General features: G+C 45.1%; 1 protein-coding gene across 5 annotated transcripts in view; it reads right to left on the bottom strand.

The window, feature by feature from the left end:
• Positions 1-26884, bottom strand: part of PGM5 (phosphoglucomutase 5) — a 187259-nt gene that overhangs the window by 117376 nt on the left and 42999 nt on the right. For 2 of the 5 annotated variants that reach the window (XM_081930623.1, XM_081930624.1), the window contains exon 1: positions 4646-4976. The exons of 1 other annotated variant lie outside the window; for it this stretch is intronic. In XM_081930623.1, coding sequence (XP_081786749.1) covers positions 4646-4906 — 261 coding nt within the window. In that variant the 5' untranslated portion in view covers positions 4907-4976. Of the gene's footprint in view, positions 1-4645; positions 4980-26884 lie in introns of those variants that run through there. 2 more of the 5 variants (XM_081930621.1, XM_081930622.1) reach the window with 2 other exon arrangements.

Genomic DNA, 26884 nt, shown 5'->3' with positions numbered 1-26884 from the left:
TGTGATTCTCCATTGTCGTTATGTCATTCTCCTCTAAATCACGGCCTTAACAGAATCATAGAATTGTAGAATTGGAAGGGGCCACAAGGGCCATGGAGCCAACCCCCCGCAATGCAGGAATCATTTGCCCAACATGGGACTTGGACCCACGACCCTGAAATTAAGAGTCTCATGCGCTACCAACTGAGCTCTCCCAGTTTTTAATGTGCTAATAACTACTTTTTATTCTTTTTAGAGATAGATGAACTCCCCCAGCCCATATCAACCTGAACTGCTTGGACCGCTGTCCAAGTTATTTCCGCAGAAGTCAGGAAAAGCTTGCTTTATTTCCCAAAACAATTTAAGTTCAGAAGTTTCCTGTCACTCTTTCTCACCTAGCCCCCCCCCCAATATCTCCCCTGTTGGCACTCAATCCACAGTAAAAGAAGGAAGGGAAGATCTACACCCTCTCCTTCCTTTCTGGCATGCTGAGGGGGACAGACAGTCCCAAGGGTCCTTGAGAAACATTTCTTCTCCCAGTTAATGGCAGCAGCCGCTTTCTCCGGCTGATCTAGCAGCTGGCCAGAAAGGGAAGGGAGAGATCCAATTTCCTACCTTCCTTCTTGCAGCTGGAGGGGCATTACCATTGGTTGTGCTGCCATCATCATTCAGCTGTACTGCCTGATAAGAGGAATTTAAAGGCAGAGGAGGGGCTTGGGGGGATTGGAGTGGATATGTTTGTAAACTGGGAACTAGTTCCAAGCCCAAACTCAGAAAACTTTCAGGCATCTCTGTGTGTTTTTGTGTGTGTCTTTTTTGAAGAACCTACATTTGATTTTTTTTTAAAATAAAAGTATACTGTGAATTGTTTTGGAGTAGTTTTTTATCCTTTTATGACCTGTTTTCTGTCCCTGAAGCTGCTTTTGAAATCAAGCCACTTGCCTCTAGATTATTATAGTATTGTCTTCATTCTGCCAAACTGTACTAAAAGGGTGGAGAAAATATAAGTATTCTTTTTTTTTACAGATTGCCAAAAGCTTTCCCTTAGCTTTTTCAATTGTTGCTCATACACACATAGTTCTTATGGTACAAACATGGTATATTAAAAAACTTTTAAAGGCATAAAACAACAACAGAAAGGCACAGAGAATGGCTACCATTCACATCAAAACCTGTTTCTCAATTGTCCCACAACATAAGCAACATTCCATATAACACCCAACAGTGCAAAAGTGCAGGTGAGTTATCTTTTAATAAGAGAATACAAACAGCAAAATCGTGGCCAATGTGCCTATGATGCGCTTCTAAGCAACAGTAAAAAAGCAAAGTATCTGGAGAAGCAAGGGCAAAGAGGATCCACTGAAAGTGCCTAGGCACCATCAAGCTGTGAAACCTGCATGATCTGGTTCCTGTTTCTCTCTTTGGTCTAAAACAAATGGGCCGTGACTGACTACAAAGGCTACTTCTGTTGCTGTAGAGCAGGGTACACCAACCTTTTTGAATCAGTAGGCATATTTTGAATTTTGAGAGTACTGTGGGCACCAGTCATAAAATGGCTGCCATGGGGAATGGCAAAACATAAATGGCTGCTCTGGGGGCCTGGCACAGTACAAAATCAAAGAGAGTACAGTCACTGCCGCTTTCCCATACACCACACTCAACTGCATGCTTAGCAGTATGTCTTGATTGTTCTGTTTCTTCCTTCATGATCAGCTCAGCAGTGGGACTCAGCTGCATGCCATTTTCACTGCTATTGAGCCGCAAACTCTGATCGTGGAGAGAGATTGTGGGAAGGGGAGATTTAAGCCCTTGCCCTACTCAGCACATTGGAGGTTATAACTCAGCAGAAGAGGAAAAGAGGGCTGAGGAGAAGGAGTGGGGCCTTAGGAGAGGCCAGTGGGATCAAGGATCCCCCACCCTCGGTCTACACACTGACAGGCAGAGGCTCTCCAGGATTTCAGATGGAAGCTTTTCCCAGCCCTATCTGAGACTGAACCTGCAATGTGCTTCACCACTGAGCTTTCTGCTTTCCCCTGTGTTCTAGTTACAAACATATGCTGGTTATGGGCAAAATAGTTTAGAAAAAATGCTGAAATAAATCAGAGATGGAATGATTGTCAAGTTAAGGCACTATAAGGTTAATAAGATGGTAACTTCCAAATGTGAGGTACTGGTATCCAGTATTATTACAGATCTGAAAACCACAAAATTTGATCCATTTGCAGTGCAGTTTTACTACCATGCAAAGCTATGGAGGTCCTTGTAAGGCTCTGCAGAGATTCTGTTCCCAACGACGCCTTGGTAAACTTGCATCTAGTGCTCTGAAGTTGAATGGCAAAGAAAACATCAAAGGTCTGATATTGTAAAGAACAAGGAAAGTTCATGTAACAGAAGGGGCAGGGGCAGAAAAACAAATAATCTGTTGGGTCCAGGATCAATGGTATCAAAAGCTGCAGAAAGATGGAGTAGAAGAAGCAAGGTTGCACCTCCTTGCCCCTCTCTTGATGGTCACCCATCAGAGTAGCCAGTGCCATTTTGGTCCAGAAAACCTGAACCTGGACTGAAACGAGTCTAGACCATGGGTTGGCAAACTAAGGCCCGGGGGCCAGATCCGGCCCAATCACCTTCTAAATCCAGCCCGCGGATGGGCTGGGAATGAGCGTGTTTTTACATGAGTAGAATGTGTCCTTTTATATAAAATGTATCTCTGGGTTATTTGTGGGGCATACAAATTCGTTCATTCCCCCCCCCATATAGTCCAGCCCCCCACAACGTCTGAGGGATGGTGGACTGGCCCCCTGCTGAAAAAGTTTACTGACCCCTGGTCTAGACAATGAGTTACATCCAATAATGCCGGCAGCTGCTCTGCCACAAGCCTCTCAATCACCTTCTTGAAAAAAGTTTGATAACTATTGCAGATGAGTGGGTCCAATGCTGGGTTTCTTTAGATGTGGTAACACCACTGCCTCTCTCAAAGCAGTGGGACCACTTCATTGCATCATGATGCGTTCACCACACCCTGGATCCATCCCCTGCCAGCAAGATTTTATTAATCATAAGGGACAGGACAAGAGAATCTATGTTTCTGTATGGTCTGATGTATTGCTGCAAACACCCTGACAATATCCTCAGGTCACATCAACTGAAATTGATCCCACAAAACCGTTCGAGACACAGCATTGGACACCTGACATATTTCTGCACCAATTATGGCATCAAGAACAACTTAACCATTGAAGCGCCTCAAAAACTCTTCACAGTGGGTCTCCAAATGGTCCATGGAAACTCTCTCAGGGGCCAGTAACCTTCCTTCCTTCACTTATCCTACCTTTTGATGCCCACTGTGCCCTTTTTGCTCTTTGTCCTCTGCAAAAGAGCACCTCCCTATACTAACTTCAGCTTAGGTCTACTGAGCCTAGAAGTCCAACTATAACTTATAAACCAAACTTATAAACCAAAACACAGGACCCAGTGTCTGGTTTGGTCAATGTTATGTGTGCTGTTAGAAAGTCTGGGCTACTTTCTAATAGAAGCACAGATGAAAGGGAATTTTTGAAAGTGAACAACCAGCTCACAAAGCTGAAGTCATTGGAAAAGTGGAGACTTTGGCATAGAAGCGACATGAGGTAATCAACCATCCAAAATAACATCCAGGCAAAGGGGTAAATTTTAATACTTTTTAATGCTTTTGTGAGTACCAGAGTGCCTAGAACCATCTCCAACTGTAGGAATGTTACATTCTCTCACAGGAACACATCAACATCAAGCTCTATTTTTGTTAACTGCACAGGCATTGTAAAGCTCCTGAGCTAGCTTGTGCCAAACAAAAACCATGCAACACATGGTCATAACAAAACAAAACAAAAAACCAGAAGGCCCAGAGCTCTTTAGATGATATTCTCTTAAGTTTCCCACTCCGAAAATGTGTACCACCAAATCCAGCTTTTATCCCCAGTGGCAAATATATATGCTATTAAATATATATATTTAAATATTTCTCTCTAGCATAAAAAAGCAGCCAAACTACAGCAATCTAAGTTAAACATATCAGACACCATCTGAGTGGAACAAACCAGAGCTATATTCACCTTCTTACAGTAACTCCACTTACAGTAACATTGTTCTCTGGAAGCAGGCACAGGGTTAGAGAGACCTGACTGCCTCAAACACAAATATGCTACTCCAAAAGACGATGAGATGAGACAAAATCTAAAGTCGGGCATTAATAAATGAGGGTACATCTCCTCCTGGGATACTGAACCTTTCTGTGCCTCTAAAATGTCGAAAATGCTGAGAATCTTTTGTAAAAGCACTCCAACATTTGCAAATCCCACGTCCGTCCACCTGCCTCTTACTCCTAAACAGACTCGAGGGCATAGATGGGGAGGTGCCATTAGACATCGGAGGAGGTAGGCAAATTGGGGGAACCTGCAACCGCTCCCTGGGGAGAAAGTCTCTGCCTAGGCGGACCGCCCGAGTTCGCTCCCCGTACGTGACGGCGAGCGGGGCGAGCAAGTGTGGGGCGCCTGGGCGAGGAAGCCAGCGCGGCGCGCCCCAAGAGCCCCTCGCTTCGGAGCGACTCACTCCGGACAGGCTTCCTTCCTTTCCTCACGGTGCCGCCCATCGACTCCAGACCCCGCGCCGAGGCTGCTGCCGCCGCCCTTACCCCGTTGGCCGCCGCCATCTGCACCACCAGCTCGACGGCCGTCCGGCTGAAGTACCTGCCGTCGCTGCCCACCACCATGGTGCAGCCCTGGCGGTCGCGGAGGTCGACGGACGACAGCACGCTCTGCACGAAGTTGGGCAGGTAGTTGCGCTGACTCTCGAAGACGGCCGTGGGTCTCCGCAGGCCGCCGCCGCCCGTCGGCTTCTGGTCCTCGAAGGGCGCCGTGGGCACCGTCAGCACCGGGATGGGGCTGCCCTCCATGGCGCCCTCGGCCGCAGCCCGGCCTGGCGCCTCACATGCGAAGCGCCGCCGGCACAGCCCTCCTCGCCTGCTGCGGGCGGCGCGGGAAAGAGGCGCTTCGGGAGACGCCGCTCCGCCCGGCGCCCAGCGAAGCAACTGGCCGCTTGGGAGCAAGGGCGCCGGAGGGAGGGAGGGAGGGAGGGAGCAGCCGAGCCCGCCTTCGCCAGCGGCGGCGGCAGCCTCGGCCAATCAGAGGGCGGAAAGAGAAGGAACTGGGGGCGGCGTGAAGCCCATTGGTTGGCGGGGATCCCGCCCTGTCAATGAATTGCGACGAAAGAGCTCCAGGCTAGAAGCCCAGCCTTCGAAGCCTTCACTCACACGACCTCCACTTTTATTTATATCGGTTGGGTAAAGGGATGTATTGTCAAGTTCCTTTTTTAAAAAATGTTTTATTTTCATTTTTAAAACAATATTCTTATACATTCACATCATTTTTAAATTGTACACTTCTGGGATTACTTAAATCCCTCGGACCTCCCCCCACCCCCACCCCTGGTTTCCAATTTCCCCCTATTTCTATCACGTCTAATTACGCTTTTCTAATCCATTTTATCGCTTTTTTTTACATTATAAGTGTTATAACAATCCTGCTAATGTTTTCAAGTATCTACAATGGTCTTTAAGATATTCTATAATTTTTTTCCACTCTTGACTAATGTTTTATCATCTTCCCAGTCATCTTTGCCATTTTGACGTAGTCCATCATCTTGGTTATCCACTCTTCTTTGGTTGGGGCTTTCTCTTCCTCCCACTTCTGGGTGAGTAGCATTCTTGTGGCTGTTGTTGCATGCATAAATAAATAAATAGTCTTTTTAAATATTTTGGTATTTTGTCTCCTGTTAACCCTAGTAAAAAGGCTTCTGGTTTTTTGATAAAAGTTATCTTAAACATTTTTTTCAATTCATTATATATTATTTCCCAGAAGTCTTTTACTGTTTTACATGTCCAGCACATGTGGTAGAAAGTACCTTCTTTATGTTTACACTTCCAGCATGTTGGAAGTGTTTTTATACATTTTTGCTAGTCTTACATCATTTTCATATAGTTTTCTTTCAGTGTACAACAAGCCTTAAATTTTATGTCCTCTTTCCACAACTTCTACCATAAGCTAAATTGTATATTATTACCACATCTTTTGCCCAGTGTATCATTACAGCTTTAACTTCTTCATCCTTAGTGTTCCATTCTAACAGTAGCTTATACATTTTTGATAATAACTTCTCATTGTTCTCCAATAATTCTTTTTCAAACCTTGAGAATTCTTTCCCAAAGCCCACTCCTTTGTCACTCCTAAATATGTCACTTAATTGGTGATATTGTAGCCAATCCGTTAATAAGTACCTTATATCATCATTTTTTTCAATTTCAATTGATCTTCCACTTCAGTTAACAGCTTTTTGTAGATTGCCCTTTCATGTTAATTTCTTTAACGGGTATCGCTTCTAATGGGGAAAGTCATCATGGCGTTTTATTCTCTAATAAAATTTTATACCTTTCCCATACTAGATAAATTGATTTCCTTATAATGTGGTTCAGGAATCCTTTGTGTTCCTTCGTTTTCCTATACCATAAATATGCATGCCAACCAAATCTATTATCATCATGCCCTTCCAAGTCTAATACATCCACATTTTTAAATCATCCATTCCCATAGCCAGCAGAGACAGGACACTTCATAATATAATTTCAAGTCTGGTAGAGAGAATCCGCCACTTTCTTTAGCATCTGTTAGCTGTTGTTGTTTAGTCGTTTAGTCGTGTCCGATTCTTCCGACAGACTGAGAGCCAGTGTGGTGTAGTGGTTAAGAGCGGTAGTCTCATAATCTGGGGAACCGGGTTCGCGTCTCCACTCCTCCACATGCAGCTGCTGGGTGACCTTGGGCCAGTCACACTTCTTTGAAGTCTCTCAGCCCCACTCACCTCACAGAGTGTTTGTTGTGGGGGAGGAAGGGAAAGGAGAATGTTAGCTGCTTTGAGACTCCTGAAGGGGAGTGAAAGGCGGGATATCAAATCCAAACTACTACTCTTCTTCTTCTTCTTCTTCTTCTTCTTCTTCTTCTTCTTCTTCTTCTTCTTCTTCTGCTTTGTGACCCCATGGACCAGAGCACGCCAGGCACTCCTGTCTTCCACTGCCTCCCGCAGTTTGGTCAAACTCATGCTGGTAGCTTCGAGAACACTGTCCAACCATCTCGTCCTCTGTCGTCCCCTTCTCCTTGTGCCCTCAATCTTTCCCAACATCAGGGTCTTTTCCAGGGAGTCTTCTCTTCTCATGAGGTGCCCAAAGTATTGGAGCCTCAGCTTCAGGATCTTTCCTTCCAGTGAGCACTCAGGGCTGATTTCCTTAAGAATGGATAGGTTTGAACTTCTTGCAGTCCATGGGACTCTCAAGAGTCTCCTCCAGCACCAGAATTCAAAAGCATCAATTATTTGGCGATCAGCCTTCTTAATGGTCCAGCTCTCACTTCCATACATCACTACTGGGAAAACCATAGCTTTAACTATACAGACCTTTGTTGGCAAGGTGATATCTCTGCTTTTTAAGATGCTGCAGAGATCCTTCCCCACAAAGATAAATTCATCCTTCCCCATACTTTGCAGGAAATAGTTCCAGAGTTTTGTCAGTTCAAGTGGAGCACTGGGTTGGTCCACCTGGACCATGCATCAAGAATGTATAGACTAGGTGTCAGGGCAGAATCAGTACGTTCGGAATCCCCTGACATGGAAGATGCTATGTACTGAAGTTCTCACCCTGGGCCAGCAGGGGGATACTGTAGATAGTTATGCAAATGAAGGATCGAAAGTGACGTTCAGTGATTGGATAGTTTGTATGCAAATGAAGGATCAAAAGTGATGTTCAGTGATTGGATAGTTTTAGAAAGTTGCAACAGTTACATTGTTCTGGAGCTCTATATAAGCAGGCTGACTGAGCTCTTCAGTTCAGTTCTATTCTGGCCTCTGAATAAACAAGAGCTGTTGAGGAATCGCTGTGTCGTCTGATATGTTTGCCCACAACTTAACAGCTTTCGGGTTAGAACTAGAAGCAGCAGAGGAATGTGTGTCTGCAGAGGAGGGGATAGGAGAGCCCAGCAGGGAAAAGTTAGACTCTGTAAACACAGGGGATCAGGAAAGAGGGGCAAGTGAACTAGCAGCCTCACAAGCACCGCAAGAGTTAAGCTCTGAATTGGAGGGAGGAGGGAGATTTACGGCAGCTCCCACCAGACACAAGGAGAAGAGGCTGAGGGAGAGGAGAGTCATAAAGTTCCCACACTTTAGGTGCTGGAAAAGGAGGAAGAGGTCATTGGTGGTATCTGATTCAACAGAGTCAGACTAATGGTGATTAGCTCATGATGACTTCTATAAATACTTGTAAATAAAGACCATAAAAATGTCAGCAGTGTGAAGTGGCGATTACTGTGAAGAGAGAAATGTAACTTACTGACACTGGGCCTTGAGGAGCCACCAGACTGCTTGGTTTTTGCTAATGGCACATTAGCACCCTTGGGAGTTTCTTTAACTTTTATTATATTTGTACAAGTGGGGGAGGGACGCAGGTGGCGCTGTGGGTTAAACCACAGAGCCTAGGGCTTGCCAATCAGAAGGTCGGTGGTTCGAATCCCCGCGACAGGGTGAGCTCCCGTTGCTCAGTCCCAGCTCCTGCCAACCTAGCAGTTCAAAAGCACGTTGAAGTGCAAGTAGACAAATAGGTACTGCTCCACCGGGAAGGTAAACGGCATTTCCGTGCACTGTTCTGGTTTGCCAGAAGCAGCTTGGTCATGCTGGCCACATGACCCGGAAGCTGTACGCCGGCTCCCTCGGCCTATAAAGCGAGATGAGCGCTGTAACCCCAGAGTCGGTCACAACTGGACCTAATGGTCAGGGGTCCCCTTTACCTTTACAAGTGGATGACCCATAACAAATTGTACCTTTTTGAGCTGTTTGGCACTCCCAGGGGGTGTTGGAAGGTTTTTGGTGCGAGAAAAGGAAATTTACACTTTTTCTCCCTCCCCCTGCCCATATTTTCTTAAAGGAGTGGGTTGTTGCTAACCTTAACATCCACTTGTCCTAATCACTCTCTCCAGTGCTAGAGGATCAAGCAGACAAACTCCTTCCCTTCTACCCCGCTCCACCATTGAGCTCATTAACATCCCATAGGTCTTGAAAATCACTCTGTGACATTCATCCGCTCCCCATTGAGCTGTTTCCCCCATTTAGTGTTTTTTCTAAATATTTTTGTAGTTCTGCAAACCAAAGTCTGCTGATCCTTCTGTCTTGTTCATGTGTGGTGCTATTTTTACTATGTTTGCATGGGCATGCCAAGACTTGAAACAGAAATGGAGGCAATGATAAGTGGGAACCTGCAACAGAATGCTATATTTTATCCCTAGCCCCTGACAGTAATTAGGAGCCTCATAGCATTGTTTTTGGTTTGCAGTAGAAGTTAGTTTCATCAGGAAGAGGGGAGAAAGAACATCTTGTTTTCTTTTTCACCCTTCCCATACCTCCTACCCAGGTGTGGGTTCTGGGTGCTCCATCGTTATGGGGGTGAGTGCAGGATACAGTTCGTCCCCCGTGGCGTGCATCCAGCCGGATAAGTCCGGATAGTCCTCCATGGTCTCGCCGACGGCAATCTCCTCTGCTTCCATCTCTTTGCCTCCGTGCTCGAACCCAAGGTCCTCCCCCAACACGTCCATGTCCGTCTCTCCCCCGGTCGCCTCGGGGGATGCTGCCTGCCAAGGTCCCTGCAGCAGCTCCCTGCTCCACCCCCCTTCCGGTTGATTGTCCCACCAATAAGAGCGGTCTGTGGCAGACCCCGAGGGTGATCCCTCCGGGGAACGTGTGTCGAGTGCCGGTTCCTCGTCTGATGAGAACCCCTGGAACGTGCTGGCTGAAAGTGTGGGTGTGAAAAGATATTTGTCGAAATAATCTGCCGGCATAGGTCTGTGTGGGAAGAGCGCGTGGAACTCGTCCTTGAGGTAGTGCTCCTCCACCGGATAGTACGGCACCCAGCTGTTGGTGCTGGCCGGGGTACCTTCCCTGGCAAGGAGATACTCAACCCCCTCTTCCCCCCATCTCGAGTCTAAAATCTCTGTGACCTCGTTGATAGGCTCCTCCCTTGGTGACCCCCCTCTGTGGGCGTTTCCCTGAGCGGGTCTGGTGCCGTCCCTGGCATCTGAAACCTGTGAGGTGCCTTGTAGGGCGTGAGCACTGATCTATGAAAGACCGGGTGCATTCTGGATCCCTCCGGAAGTGTCAACCGGAAGGCCACTGGATTGATCCATGCCTCGACTTGGTAAGGCCCTAGCTGCTTATGTCCGAACTTCTTCTTTGCTAACGATCTGGCCGGCACTGCCTGGGCTGCTAACCAAACCCAGTCTCCCACCTGTATGTCTTCCCCAACCCTTCTGTGTCTGTCAGCCTGCAGCTTGTATGCGTGTTTCGCTAGTTCTAACTGCCTTCGGAGCTGTTCGTGGACCTCCTGCAACTCCGTCGCGAAGGCGTCCGCTGCCTGTGGCTCCCCCTCCCCCACTCTCTCTAATCCCGGGAAGGTTCTGGGATGCCTCCCATTGTTGGCGAAGAACGGTGTCATCCCCGTGCTTTCGGTGCGAAAATGTGCTTGGCTGCCGCCGGTGCCGCTTTTTCGAGATACTGCGGCTTCCTGGACAGTGCATCTGCCATGACGTTGTTGCCTCCCGGGATGTACTCAATCCTGAAGTCGAAATTCGCAAAGAACTCCGCCCAGCGTAAGATCCAACTTGGTGAAAACGCGTCCTTTTCTCACCGTCGCGAGCAGGTCGTCGATTTTGGGCATGGGGAAGGCCGTGGGCTTGGTTTTCGAATTTAAAATTCTGTAATCAACCACAAGCCTTTTTGGGGGGCGTGTCTTTTTTCTTCACGAAGAACACGGGGCTGCCCCCCACTGCTTTGGACTCCCGGATGAAACCGCGCTTCAAGTTGTGATCTATGAACTCCCTGAGTTCCTGCAGTTTGTCTTCAGACATGGAATACAGTTTCCCGGTCGGCAGCGTCGCCCCCGGCAGGAGGTCAATCTTGCAGTCATAGGACCTGTGGGGAGGCAGCTTGTCCGCTTCCTTCTCGCAGAAAACCTCCAAAAACGCTGCGTACTTGTGGGGCACTGCTTGCAGCGTGCCCAATCGTAGCTGCGGGTCATCCTCTTCCCCTTCCGGGCTAGGCAGAATGCAGTGTTCTGCGCAGTAGGAGGAGCCGAAAGTCAGTTGGCGCTGGTACCATGCCAATGCTGGGCTGTGCCTGTGCAGCCAACTCATGCCCAATACTACAGGCGTGTCCGATAGTTGGGTCACATTGAAGCTGATGACTTCCCTGTGATTTCCAATCTGCATCACCATTGGTGGCGTTTGCTTGACCACCTGCCCCCCTAGCAATTCTCTTCCATCGACCGTGACAACTTTCAGGGGCATCGTGGCTGGCAGGAGGGCTATGCGATGTTGCTTGATGAAATCCAGTCCTATAAAGTCTGCATTACTACCAGAGTCAATGGTAATGGGCACTTCCATTGTAAGTCCATTGGGTAGCTGGAGCGATGCAGTGAGTTGCACCACTGGTTTGGGCGGGAGTGGGTCTGTGGGCTGCAAAATTTCTGGGGACTGCTTCACTGACTCGTCTGGCTGGGCCCCAGTGCCTCTGCTTCCAGCCAGACTCCGTCGTTTCCCTGCTGTGGTTCTCTCTGCTGAGCTGCTTCTGTTACTGTTGCGGAGGCTGCAATGTGCTTGTGGAGCCTCTGGGGACACTCTTTCGCCATGTGCTGAGCACTGTCACAGATGTAACACTTCCTGTTTCCTCTAGGAGGCTTCGCTTTGACTGCTCCCGGTGTTAGGGCTCTGGTTGCTGACTGAGCCCTGGCACCTCCTATCTCCATCTGTTCCTCTCCCCCTCCCAGCGGAGGCGTGGATTGAGCGCGCGTTGCGTCCCTGGGAAAGAAGGGAGGTGCTCTCGCCGGCGTGCGTCCCCAACGCCCTTCGTCTTTGCTCCATGGACGTTCTTCCAGACGCACCCCAACCGACAGCGCCCTCTGTACAACTTCCTGATTGCTTTTTTTTTAATAAATTTTTATTTAGGTTTTTCAATACAATTGCATATTTAATAAAACAACATTAATTGTTTAACATCTTTTCATTACTACTTTGGACTCCCTCACGTCTCCCGCTTCCACTTGCATCATTATAAGATTATTTCCAAGCAAATTATCATTTTGTTTACAATCTTAAATCCATTCATTTAAATTAAACTCAAATCTAATTTAATGGTAGACAATTATTTCTGCTCTGACATCCTTGTTAACATTCAGCCAAATTACAATACTTTTGTAGATAAATCTTGAATTTCTTCCAGTCTTCTTCAACCCTCTCCTCTCCCAGGTCTCGAATTCTGCTGGTCATCTCAGCTAGTTGCATATAGTCCATCAGCTGCATCTGCCATTCTTCCAGTGTGGGTAGATCTTGAGTTTTCCAGTTCTTAGTGATGAGTATCCTTGCTGCCGTTGTTGCATACATAAAAAATGTTCTGTCCTTCTTTAACACATTCTGGCCGACAATGCCCAGAAGGAAGGCCTCTGGTTTCTTGGTAAAGGTATACTTAAACACCTTTTTCAGCTCATTATAAATCATTTCCCAGAAGACCTTCACTCTAGGGCAGGTCCACCAGAGGTGAAAGAATGTTCCTTCATTTTCCTTACATTTCCAACATTTATTATCAGACGAATGGTATATTTTGGCTAATTTAACTGGGGTCATGTACCATCTATATATCATTTTCATTACATTTTCCTTCAAAGCATTACATGCAGTGAAGTTCAGCCCAGTGGTCCACAACCTTTCCCAATCTTCAAACATGATATTATGCCCAATATCCTGAGCCCACCTTATCATAGCCGATTTAACCATTTCGTCTTGTGTATTCCATTTCATCAGCAAATTATACATTTTTGAAAGTACTTTGGTTTTAGGTTCTAACAGTTCTGTTTCCAACTTCGATTTCTCCACCTGGAATCCTATCTTTTTATCATTCTTAAACACTTCTTTAATCTGAGCATAGTGTAACCAGTCTCGCACTTTATCTTTCATTTTCTCTAAACTCTGCAATTTCCAATTGTCTCCGTCTCTTTCTAATATTTCCCAATACTTTGGCCAATTGGCCTCCATATTGGGTCTTTTTCGGGCCTTGGCCTCCAGGGGTGACAGCCACCTCGGAGTTTTATTTTCCAGTAAGTCTTTATATTTTGTCCAGACATTAAATACTGCTTTTCTGACAATATGGTTCTTGAAGGCCTTGTTAATCTTAACCTTGTCGTACCATAGATATGCATGCCATCCAAATGCATTGTTAAAACCTTCCAAATCCAGTACGTCCGTGTCTTCTAGAAGTAGCCAGTCTTTTAGCCAGCAGAAAGCTGCGGCTTCATAATATAGCTTTAAGTCTGGCAGGGCAAAGCCCCCTCTTTCTTTCGCGTCCGTTAATATCTTAAACTTAATTCTGGGCTTTTTGCCCTGCCAGACAAATTTAGAAATGTCTTTCTGCCACTTCCGGAAGCACTCCGTTTTGTCTACAATTTGCAATGTTTGAAACAAAAACAACATTTTTGGCAGTACGTTCATCTTAATGGCAGCTATTCGGCCTAACAATGAAAGTTTTAATTTTGACCAACTATCCAAGTCTCTCTTAATTTCAGACCAACATTTTTCATAATTATCTTTGAATAAACTCAGATTTTTTGCTGTTATGTTTACCCCTAGGTATTTCACTTTCTTAACCACAGTTAATTCTGTCTCTCTCTGAAACCGTTCCGACTCAGTATCTGTCATGTTTTTTCCCAACACCTTAGTTTTTTGTTTATTTAATTTAAATCCCGCCACCCGACCAAAATCTTGAATCAGTTGTAATACTCTTTTCGTACTAGATTCTGGCTCCTGTAATGTCAAAACTAGGTCATCTGCAAACGCTTTAAGTTTGTATTGTTTCGCTCCGACCTGGATCCCTTCCACCAGCCGATCCCCTCTAATCATATTCAGGAGCACTTCCAGGACCGAAATAAATAGTAACGGGGAAATCGGGCAGCCTTGTCGTGTTCCTTTTTCAATTTTAAACTCTTCTGTAACCACATTGTTAACTATCAATTTAGCCTTTTGTTCTGAATATATTGCATCAATCCCATTCTCGAACCCCCGACCCACTCCCATTTCTTTTAGATTCCCCTTCATAAACTTCCAGGATATGTTGTCAAAGGCCTTCTCCGCATCTATAAAAATTTAAACTGCTTTGGTGTTTATGTCTGTTTGTAAAAGTTCCAATATATCAATAATGTTCCTTGTATTAGCAGACATATGTCTACCTGGGAGAAAGCCTGCCTGGTCTTTGTGAATTACTTCGTTTAAAACTCTCTTGAATCTACTTGCCAAAACGTCTGCAAATATTTTGTAATCCACATTTAAAAGGGAGATGGGACGGTAGTTCTTAAGTTGTGTCTTTTCAGTTTCCGATTTTGGTATCAATGTGATAAAAGCTTCCTTCCACGATTCCGGCGCTTTCTTCCCCTCCATAATTTCATTGCTGACCTCCATCAATGGTTGTATCAGATAGTCTTTCAGTGTCTTATAATACTTGGAGGTCAACCCGTCTGGCCCTGGTGATTTGCCCTGTTTCATGTTCTGGATAGCCTGCTCAATCTCTTGTCGTGTTATTTTGCCATTCAGGATTGTTCTGTTTTCTTCTGACAATTTTGCTAGTCCATTTTTCTCCAAAAATTGTTTAATCTCAATTTCATCTTGTGGCCCTTGAGTATATAATTTTTTGAAATATCTCTGGAAACACTTTCTAATCTCTCCGGGGTTCTGAATACTTCTTCCTTCAATCTCTAAATTTGTCACTGTATTTAATTTTTGTCTCCTCTTCAACTGCCAGGCTAGCAGTTTTCCACATTTATTAGCCGATTCAAAAGTTTTTTGTTTCATTAATTTAATCTTCCATTCTATTTCCTGGTTTATCAGTTTAGAATATTGTGCTTGGTGGAGTTTGATTTCTCTCAGAATCGGCTGAGACTTCGGATTAGATCTTAACTTCTTCTCTAACTCTGATTTTTTCCAGAATTTTGTCCTTCCTTTCATTTTGTTTCCTTTTCTTTACGGTATTCTGTTGTATCAAGAACCCCCTCATCACGGCCTTGCTTGCGTCCCAGATAGTTCTTTTTTTCACCGTAGTGTTCATATTAATCTCAAAGTAGTCCTTTAGAGCTTTTTGGGCCTTCTTGGCAATCTCCTGATCTCTAAACAGGCCATCATTCATCTTCCATCTGAAGGAACCGGTTGGGATCAATGTCATGTCCATTCTCAGTGCGTTATGGTCGGAGCATGTCTTTGGGCAGATTTCCACCTTTCTAATCTTGGGTGCCAGACCTCTAGTTATCCATATTTGGTCGATTCTTGTCCAAGTCAGTTGGGCTTCAGAGAAGAATGTTCCTTCCCTTCCCAAGGGGTTTCTCACTCTCCAAATGTCAATCCAATCCATATTGTCTGTCATTTCAAAAAAGGTCTTTGGTAGTCTCCCATCTTTAGTAACATTTTGGTTCTGTGACTTATCCATGTTAGTTGATACGACTCCATTCATATCTCCCATCATGATGATGTTGTTGTAGTCCAGATAATCCAGCATAGTCTCATGCAACTTCTTGTAAAATTCCGATTTCCCTTCGTTTGGAGCGTAAATTCCTAATATCAATTTTTTTTCTCCTTGATATTGTATTTCTATTGCCAAAATTCTTCCATGTTCGTCTTTAAACAGAAATTTAGGTGAAAGACTCTCTTTTGCATAAATCACCACACCTCTCTTTTTTACTGTGTCCGAAGATATAAATTCCTGACCGAGTCTTTTATTTATTAGCACTTTTCTGTGGAGCCTGATCACATGTGTTTCTTGTAAACAGATAATGTCCAATTGTTCCTTTTTTAATATGTGAAAGATTTTTCTCCTTTTTTCTGGAATATTACAGCCATTTATGTTCCAACTCAAAAGTTGCAGAGACATCCTGAATAAATCTGGTTATTCTTGCTGGGGTGGTACCTTGTTCTCCGGTTCTTGAGGATCTGAGGGTGCAGGCTCCCCTGGAAGTTCAGGCCCAGGAGGTAATCCAAGTCCTTTGTGAAGATCTTCTCCGTGTGCCGCCAAAAACTTATCTCTGTCCTCCGGTGTTCTGATTTTGATCTTCCTCCCTCTGAAGGTAAAAAATAATCCTTGGGGAAACTCCCACCTGAAGATGATTGAGTTGCTCCTCAGCAATTTTACTAGTTCCGAATAGTCAGATCTAAGGTCCAACAGTTGTTTGGGAATGTCCTTGTAAATTTCAATTCTTTTATCCAAAATGTCCAGTGACTTTCCGTAGTGCAGACCCAAAATCTTGTCCCTTTCCTCCTTTGATCTCAATATTATCAAACAGTCTCTGGGCTTCTCTTTCCTTATAAGTCTTCCAAGCCTAAAAGCAGATACTATTTTGAAGTCTTTCTCCTCTAGGTTCCAGAACTTGGAAAATTCTTTAGTCAGAAACTCAGTTAAGTTGCCTTCTTCCACTTCTGGTATTGACCGTATCCTCAAGTTGGCCTCCCTGTTCCGCAGTTCTGTCATAGAAAAATAAATCTGATGTTCTCCTACTTGTTTACTGAGTGGTCTTACTTCTTTTTCAAGCTCTCCCAGTCTTTGGCTAGTATCCTCAGCCAATTTCCGATTTTCACCTACAGCCTCCTTCAATTCTCCAATAGATTGAACATTCTGTGCAACTTGTCCAGTTAATCTATTCAAGCTTTCTGTATTTTGATCAATTTTAGCTGTTTGCTGGTCAACCTTTCTGTCCAAAGCCTCCAATTTTTCAAAAATTTTCTCTAAAATAGAACCACTTGCTCCTGAGGCCATATCTTCCAATTGTAATTCCTCAGTTTCTCCCTCCCCTGCCCGTGACAGGGAAGCTGCTTCTACCTCAGGAGGCAAAGTGGAAGGCAAAGCAGGCACAGATGATCTACGCTGTGAGGCTGCAGATAAAGTTAAAGTTGTTTGTCTGGTTCTTCCCCTTTTTCTTGTTCCACTCATTCCAGAGTTATCTAAAGACCAAGGTCAAACTGAGTTGTTCCCATGAGAAAGCAACGGCCCAGATAGCAACATTCAAACAGGAGGCCGGGAAAAGGAAAGTAAAACAGTGTCACTGCTGTAGGTCCAAAATCCTCTAGGGAGAGCTTAAAATGTCTTTAGGGAGGAAGTCAAATCCAATTCAAATTAGTGAATCTAATTCAGTGTCCAGAGACCTCCACAAAGATAAATTTTAGCAGAGTTAGTACTTAAAACAGAACAATGTTTCTGGCAGTGCTTAGACAGCAGATGTTTCAAAATAGCAAGTTCAAACTCAGAGTATTTCAAAGTTTAGATTCAAAGTATCCAAGTTTGCAAACTGACTGTTCAGTTGCTCAGGCAGCTCCAGCACCTGGGTTTCTTGCTTAATTTATAATTCAATAGTTCAACAGAAGAAAGATATCCTTGTCTCAATATAAATCCAAAAATCAGCCACTTAAAGTCTTTAATCCACCCAGAAAAGCAGTTTAAATAGGTGCCAGACCGATTGGTTAAAACGTTACTCCTGGTCTCCACTCCTCCTGCTCTTTACTTTTCAAGTTCAGTGTCAGCGGAAGACGGACTTCCTGTTTATCGTCACTCTGCTTTCAGCCAAATTCAAGGTCTTAAAAGTCTTAAAATTTGTAAGGTCCAAATTACTCACGGGTTGTTGCTTTCCGAATTTAGAGGTTTCAAGAAGAAAGGTCAGCGCTCACCGGCAACAGCAATGCGGCTTCGCTCCGTTGATTGCGAAACGACCCACAGCGCCTCTACCCCCTCTGCGATCCGGAGCCCCTTACGGGGTCCCTTCAGCATTTTGGGGGCTGCTTCTGGCGCCCGCCGGGTCTCAAGACCACAGGCTTCTGCCACCTGTGGTTTTCCTGAGTGGGTCTCCGCTTCGCCGCAGCGGACGACCCGTTTCAGCGGAGCTTCCCTCTCCCTGTTAGGAGCGGGCAGCCATTACCATTCGCGCCGCCTCCGGAAGTCCCCACTTCCTGATTGCTTTGGGGTCGTTCCCCCCTTGCAATTTCGTCTTTCACAGCTCCATTCAACCCTTCCCAGAAAAGGTCTCTGACTGCAGCTGAATCTTTTTCCCATCCCAGCGCATTGACCAATGCAAAAAAGCGGGAATGATACTGCCTTACAGTGGCTCTCCCTTGTTTCAGTCCATGTACCTCTTTTCTGGCGATATCTACGTCTATTGTTGATAAAAAACACGCATCCATCGCTTTAATGAAGGCATCCGCACTTTGGAGCGCGGGATCCTCATCTCTCCACAGATTGCACAGCCACACTTTAGCTTCTCCATGGAGATGAGTTAGTATAAAGCCCACCTTCTCCTGCTCATCTCTAAAGTCCTTCTCCAGCAACTGTAGCGCAAATACCACGTCTGCTCGGAAGTTAGGGTACTGCTGCAGACTCCCATCAAAATGAGACTCAAGGCTGCCTCCTCTCTTTCCCAGCCCAATCCCCTCTGGTCTGGCTCCCGGTAGCCCCTGCTTAGTCAACATTTCAAACCTGGCTTGCAGATCCCTGCAGGTAGCAGCAGTATCTTCTTCCCTCTTCCTGGATGCTAATATCTCCGCGTTAAGTTGTGTCACTGCATTTTGCAGGGCTACCATTCGTTCTTCGGTAGTCATCCTGTACTGCTTTTGTGAGCTCGCGAAGCACCAATCTTCGCCCCTCGCTGCGTCCACTCACGTTGCGAGGTTTTTGTGGAGACGGAGCTTACTGTCAGAGCTGCCTCCAGGTCCCAGCTCACAGAGGACCAACGCTAGCCGGTTGTAATGTACAAAAGTCTTTATTGAAGTTCAGTTTCCATTTACAAGCCGCAGCGTGCAGCTCTACGTCTAGAACCTAGACCGGCGAAGCTCCGTCTGAGTCTCCGCCCCTGTACACCAGTTTATTTTTTTAAAAAATAATAATTTTTATTCATTTTTTAAACACATAATAAAAAACAAACACCACACAAAACAAAAATATACAAAACATTAAACATATAAAACCTCAAAACCTTAATTTCATACACCTTCTTTCCTCCGACTTCCCCATACCTCCCTTTCGCTGCATCCTTATTCTGCAATTCTTTAGCAACTGTTTAGTCAATTTGTCTATTAGTTCCCTTTCATTAAATTTCCTTAAACTTATTATTTACAGCTGTAATTCTCTACTTCTTACCCCTTGACATCTTAACACTCCTCAATATTACAACAGTTTTTAAGATATGTTTTGAATTTCTTCCAGTCCTCTTCCACTGTCTCTTTCCCCTGGTCTCGGATTCTGCCGGTCATCTCTGCCAGTCCCATGAAATCTGTCACCTTTGTCTGCCATTCTTCCAGAGTAGGTAGTTCTTGCATCTTCCAATACTTTGCCAAAAGAATTCTTGCTGCTGTAGTAGCGTACATAAAAAAGTCCTATCCTTCTTTGACACCAATTGGCCAACCATGCCCAGGAGAAAAGCCTCAGGTTTCTTAGGAAAAGTCCACTTAAGGACCTTCTTAATTTCATTATAGATCATCTCCCAAAAGGCTTTAATCTTTGGGCAGGTCCACCAAAGGTGGTAAAAGGTACCTTCAGTTTCATTACATTTCCAGCATTTATTATTGGGCAAATGATAGATCTTTGCAAGCTTGACTGGGGTCATGTACCACCTGTAAATCATTTTCATTATGTTTTCTTTTAAGGCATTACATGCCGTAAATTTAACACCAGTGGTCCATAACTGTTCCCAGTCAGCAAACATAATATCATGACCGATATCTTGAGCCCATTTAATCATAGCTGATTTCACTGTTTCATCCTGTGTATTCCATTTCAACAACAAGTTATACATTCTTGACAAATTCTTAGTATTGGGTTCTAACAGTTCTGTTTCTAATTTTGACCTCTCCTTCTGAAATCCTATTTTCCTGTCCTGCTTAAATATCTCATTTATCTGACGATAATGTAACCAATCTCGAACTTTGAACTTTAATTTCTCATAACTCTGAAGTTTGAACTTCTCACCATCTTGTTCTAGGATTTCACAGTATTTTGGCCAATTAGAATCCATATTAAGTTTTTTCACCGCCTTAGCTTCCATTGGTGACAACCACCTGGGAGTCTTACTTTCCAACAAGTCTTTATATCTAGTCCAAACATTGTATAATGCTTTCCTGACAATATGGTTTTTAAAACTTTTATACACCTTTGCCTTGTCGTACCATAAATATGCATGCCAACCAAAGTTATTATCATACCCCTCCAAATCCAAAATGTCTGTGTCTTCAAGAAGTAACCAGTGTTTCAACCAGCAAAAAGCTGCTGATTCATAATAGAGTCTTAAGTCCGGCAGGGCAAAGCCCCCTCTATCTTTTGCATCAGTTAAAATCTTAAATTTTATTCTGGGCTTTTTGCCCTGCCAGACAAATTTAGATATGTCTTTCTGCCACTTCTTGAAGCAGTCCATCTTGTCCAAAATCTGTAAGGTTTGGAATAAGAATAACATTCTAGGCACACCAGTTTAAGACTCTAGCCTTACTCCACCTCTTCCGTTGTTCTTTCCTCCTCTGGGTCCTTCTGCCCCCCGGGGTCTCCTCCTTTCTGGACTCTTCTGACGCTGACCCCCCTGACTCTTGCCCCTCCTTCCGGCGGGCTTTAGGACCTGGTTCCCTATCCAGGCTACCTGCTGTGCCGCTCGCCTGTACATTTGAACTTGGCGCGCGTGCCCAGCCTCCAACCTTCCTCTCGACCGTTTCCGCACTCTCCGATGGAGGCGTGGTCAATCCTGACTCATCTCCTCTCGCCGGTGGTGTGCAGCCTGATCCCGATACTTGGGACTCCTCCCCCCACTGCGCTCTGGTGGGGAAGCTGGTCCTGATTTCCAACTGCTGCTCTCTGAGTCCCCTCTGGCCCCTTCTTCCTGGGGTGTCCCCCTAGGCACCCCCCTTGCCCTGGCCATAGGCGCCCCCTTCTGTGAATCTTCCGATTCGCTGGAGAGACTCAGGGAATCCCTCGGACCACTGTCATCGCCTACGCTCCCCTCGGATTACTCCCCCTCACTCTCCATTTCCTCCCTCTCCTGTGCCTCTGCTCCTGAGCCCCTGACACATGTGTAGCAGATTCACAACAGAAATAAAAGCCTACAGTGGTACCTCGGGTTACAGACGCTTCAGGTTACAGACGCTTCGGGCTACAGACTCCGCTAACCCAGAAATAGTAGCTCGGGTTAAGAACTTTGCTTCAGGATGAGAACAGAAATCACGCGGTGGCAGCGGGAGGCCCCATTAGCTAAAATGTTGCTTCAGGTTAAGAACAGTTTCAGGTTAAGAACAGACCTCCAGAACGAATTCAGTTCTTAACCCAAGGTACCACTGTATTTGGTTTTGAGTGTGGTGCAATTGGTTGAAGGGTTGGCTTTGGGGTGGAGAGACCAGGGTTTAAAACTCCCTCACCACCTGCGCTCTCCTCCTTACACATCATTTCCCATGCCCTTTGCAAGGGCTCTCCCAGCCACTCAGAAGTAAATTTTCAGGGCCTGCAGAGGGCTGTAGAAGGAAGTTAGGACCCAAGCCATTGTGTCGCAATGCACATGGACAACACATAAATCTTCTCCTTATGTTCTGTGATGCAGTGCAGGGTTTTCATATTCAGCTAAATAAACAACAATCCTACAAAAGTTGAGGTTGAATTGCTGCCAATAATTCTTTGTGAAAAATGGCTATAATCTGCTGGGAATTGTAGTTGTGTAGCATTGTTTTCTAGAAGTTTAGCTGTTAAATCACTTTTTAAAAATGCAGCTGCATGCTCCTAATTATTTGAAGCACAGCCACAAGAAACAATGCTTTCACATGCTAACATCCAAACTGGCATCCAAATTACAGGCTGGACAATACAATTTGGTATTCTAATAGTAATATTTGACACAGGACTTCTAAAGCTACATCTGCTTTCGATGGTGTTTAAAATGATTTTTTAACTTTGCTTGCATTGCAATGCATTAAATAGCATTGAAAATGCAGTTTTTAGCTGATTATTAAAGACATTTTTAAAGGAATGTACCAAATCAACAATTATTCCTCCAATGCTTTTAACTGATTTTTAGAATTATAAGGTTGTATACAACTAAGTTCAACTTGGTATACATCCCTAAAATGATTGAACCTAATTTGTTGTTGTTGTTGTTGTTGTTTAGTCATTTAGTCATGTCCGACTCTTCATGACCCCATGGACCACAGCATGACAAGCACTCCTGTCTTCCACTGCCTCCCGCAGTTTGGTCAAACTCATGCTGGTAGCTTCGAGAACACTGTCCAACCATCTTGTCCTCTGTCATCCCTTCTCCTTCTGCCCTCAATCTTTCCCAACATCAGGGTCTTTTCCAGGGAGTCTTCTCTTCTCATGAGGTGCCCAAAGTATTGGAGCCTCAGTTTCAGGATCTGTCCTTCCAGTGAGCACTCAGGGCTGATTTCCTTAAGAATGGATAGGTTTGAACTTCTTGCAGTCCATGGGACTCTCAAGAGTCTCCTACAGCACCATAATTCAAAAGCATCAATTCTTCGGTGATCAGCCTTCTTTATGGTCCAGCTCTCACTTCTATTCATCACTACTGGGAAAACCATAGCTTTTACTATACGGACCTTTGTTGGGAAGGGGATGTCTCTACTTTTTAAGATGCTGTCTAGGTTTGTCATTGCTTTTCTCCCAAGAAGCAGGCGTCTTTTAATTTCGTGACTGCAGTCATCATCTGCAGTGATCATGGATCCCAAGAAAGTAAAATCTCTTACTGCCTCCATTTCTTCCCCTTCTATTTCCCAGTGGCCATGATCTTCGTTTTTTTGATGTTGAGCTTCAGACCATATTTTGTGCTCTCCTCTTTCACCCTCTTTAAAAGGTTCTTTAATTCCACAAGGGGCATTGGGTCCAACCCCCTGCCAAGCAGGAAACACCATCAGAGCACTCCTGACATATGGTTGTCAAGCCTCTGCTTAAAGACCTCCAAAGAAGGAGACTCCACCACACTCCTTGGCAGCAAATTCCACTGTCGAACAGCTCTTACTGTCAGGAGGTTCTTCCTAATGTTTAGGTGGAATCTTCTTTCTTGTAGTTTGGATCCATTGCTCCGTGTCCGCTTCTCTGGAGCAGCAGAAAACAACCTTTCTCCCTCCTCTATGTGACATCCTTTTATATATTTGAACATGGCTATCATATCACCCCTTAACCTCCTCTTCTCCAGGCTAAACATGCCCAGCTCCCTTAGCCGTTCCTCATAAGGCATCGTTTCCAGGCCTTTGACCATTTTGGTCCAGTTTGTCAGTGTCCTTCTTGAACTGTGGTGCCCAGAACTGGACACAGTACTCCAGGTGAGGTCTGACCAGAGCAGAATACAGGGGCACTATTACTTCCCTTGATCTAGATGCTATACTCCTATTGATGCAGCCCAGAATTGCATTGGCTTTTTTAGCTGCTGCGTCACACTGTTGGCTCATGTCAAGTTTGTGGTCAACCAAGACTCCTAGATCCTTTTCACATGTACTGCTCTCAAGCCAGGTGTCACCCATCTTGTATTTGTGCCTCTCATTTTTTTTGCCCAAGTGCAATACTTTACATTTCTCCCTGTTAAAATTCATCTTGTTTGTTTTGGCCCAGTTCTCTAATCTGTCAAGGTTGTTTTGAAGTGTGATCCTGTCCTCTGGGGTGTTAGCCACCCCTCCCAGTTTGGTGTCATCTGCAAATTTGATGAGGATGCCCTTGAGTCCATCATCCAAGTCGTTGATAAAGATGTTGAATAAGACCGGGCCCAAGACAGAACCCTGTGGCACCCCACTAGTCACTCTTCTCCAGGATGAAGAGGAACCATTGATGAGCACCCTTTGGGTTCGGTCAGTCAGCCAGTTACAAATCCACTGAGTGGTAGCATAGTCAAGACCGCATTTTACCAGCTTCTTTACAAGAATATCATGGGGCACCTTGTCAAATGCCTTGCTGAAATCAAGGTAGGCTACATCCACTGCGTTCCCTTCATCTACCAGGCTTGTAATTCTGTCAAAAAACGAGATCAGGTTAGTCTGACATGACTTATTTTTCAGAAATCCATGCTGACTATTGGTGATCACAGCATTCCTTTCTAGGTGCTCACAGACTGTTTGCTTAACGATCTGCTCCAGAATCTTCCCTGGTATTGATGTCAGACTGACTGGGCGGTAATTATTTGGGTCCTCTCTTTCCCCCTTTTTGAAAATAGGGACAACATTTGCCCTCCTCCAGTCTGCCGGGACTTCACCTGTTCTCCAGGAATTCTCAAAGATGACTGCCAGTGGTTCTGAGATCACATCTGCCAGTTCTTTTAATACTCTTGGATGAAGTTCATCTGGCCCTGGAGACCTGAATACATCTAGACTAGCCAAGTATTATTGTACTATCTCCTTAGTTATTCTGGGCTGTGTTTCCTCTGCTGAACCATTTGCTCCAAATTCTTCAGGTCGGGCATTGTTTTCTTTATCGAGAAGACTGAGGCAAAGAGGTCATTGAGGAGTTCAGCCCTTTCTGTGTCCCCTTTTGCATTTCACCATCTTCTCCTCTGAGTGACCCCACTGTTTCTTTGTTCTTCCTTTTGCTACAAACATACCCATAAAAGCCTTTTTTGTTGCTTTTAACCTCTCTAGCAAGCCTGAGTTCATTCTGTGCTTTAGCTTTTCTGACTTTGTGTCTACATGTGCTGGCTATTTGTTTGAATTCTTCTTTGGTGGTTTCTCCCCTTTTCCATTTTTTGTACACATCCTTTTTTAATCTTAACTCAGTTAAAAGTTCTGTAGATAGTCACCCTGGCTTCTTTAGGCACCTTCCATGTTTCCGTCTCATTGGTATTGCCTGAAGTTGTGCTTTTACTATCTCCCTCTTAACAAACTCCCAGCCATCATGAACTCCCTTTCCTTTTAGTATTACTGTCCATGGGATCTCACCCAGCACTTCCCTAAGTTTTATGAAGTTGGCTTTCTTAAAGTCAAGAAATTGAGTCCTAGTATGCTTGGCTGCTCCTTTCCGCTGTATAGTAAACTTCAGAAGAGCATGATCACTCGCGCCTAATCATCCACTTCTACCCCACAAACAGGTCATCAACATTGGTTAGGACCAGATCTAAAATGGCTGTTCCTCTTGTTGCTTTCCCCACTTTCTGGACAATGAAGTTGTCTGCAAGGCCAGTGAGGAATCTGTTTGACCTTATGCTCTTGGCTGAGTTTGACATCCAACAAATATCCGGGTAATTGAAGTCCCCCATTACTACTATCTCCCTTCCTTTTGCATGCTTGGCCATCTGTTCCAGGAAGGCATCATCTATGTCCTCCGTTTGGCTTGGGGATCTATAGTAAACTCCCACAATGAGGTCCCTGTTATTCTTCTCTCCCTTAATTTTGACCCAAATGCTCTCACTTTTGGCTTTGAGGTTCTAAATCTTGGATCTCTTCACAGGTATACACATCCCTGACATATAACGCCACTCCTTCTCCTTTCTTGTCTGGTCTGTTTCTCTGAAATAGATTGTATCCCTCCATTTTTACATTCCAATCGTGGGACTTATCCCACCAGGTTTCAGTGATGCCTATTATGTCATATTTAGTTTGCTGTACCAAGAGCTCAAGCTCATCTTGTTTATTTCCCATGCTTTGCACATTAGTGTACAGACATTGAAGTCCATTAATCATTCCCCCGTGTCTCTTATTTAAGGATTTTTTCCTCCCACCACTAGGTCTGCGTGCTGTTTGCTGCATTCAGTCTATGACATTTAGATAATCATCTTCATCAATTGATAGACTCCTACCTTCAGGAGCACTGTCTCCCTCCCCCACATTAGTCAGTTTAAAGTCCTCCTGATTAGGTTTCTGAGATTTTTTGCAAAAACATTCCTCCCAACGGTTGTGAGGTGCAGCCCATCGCTTGCCAGAAGTCCATCTTCAAGAAACTGCAGTCCGTGATCTAAGAATCCAAACCGTTCCTGTTTACACCATTTGCGAAGCCAGTTGTTCACTTCCACTATTTCCCCCTCTCTCCCTGGGCCACGTCGTTCAACTGGGAGGACAGATGAGATGACAATTTGTGCATTTAATTGCTTCAATTTCCTGCCCAGAGCCTCATAATCTCTTTTGATCTTCTGGAGGCTATTGCTTGCAGTGTCATTGGTTCCCACATGAACCAAGAGGAAGGGGTATTTGTCAGTGGGTTTTATGATTCCTTGCAGTCGTTCAGTTCAGTTCTGTTCTGGCCTGCGAATAAACAAGAGCTGTTTGAAGAATCACTGTGTCGTCTGATATGTTCACCCACAACTTAACACTGGCGACGAGGATGGGATGGATAGACAACAGAGCACAGCCAGATGCAGCCACCCTCTGAGCGGAGCTGAATCACTAAGCTGAAACACCGAGCGAAATCACTGAACAGAACCAATTCAGAGCTGACCGTTCTGGCTAAAGCACTGTGTTCCATCCATCGCCCCACATCGGCATTGGAACCATGGCTTCACTTGTGCCTCTACCACCGTTTGCGCCAGCCTCTGAATCATGGGACTCCTACCTCGCTCGGTTCAACTGCTACCTCCAAACCAACGAGCTGACGGAAGTATCACAGGAGCGTAAGCGGGGCCTATTCCTCAGCCTCTGTGGGCCTGAGGTGTTTGAGACAGCCCGAGCATTGGTTGCGCCTGTAGCAGTCCAGGCAACACTGTGGGACACGATTCAAGAGAAGCTCCGCAACTACTATGTGCCAAAGCCATCCAAGATTGCTGCCCGCCATGCGTTCTACCACGGGAACCAAGCAGAGGGGGAGTCAATTAACAACTACACTGCTG

Source organism: Podarcis melisellensis (genome assembly GCF_964234715.1).
Source record: "Podarcis melisellensis genome assembly, chromosome: 11".
NCBI classification, from domain to species: domain Eukaryota; kingdom Metazoa; phylum Chordata; class Lepidosauria; order Squamata; family Lacertidae; genus Podarcis; species Podarcis melisellensis.
Note: the sequence above shows the minus strand (reverse complement) of the source record. Positions and strands in the feature narration are given on the sequence as shown.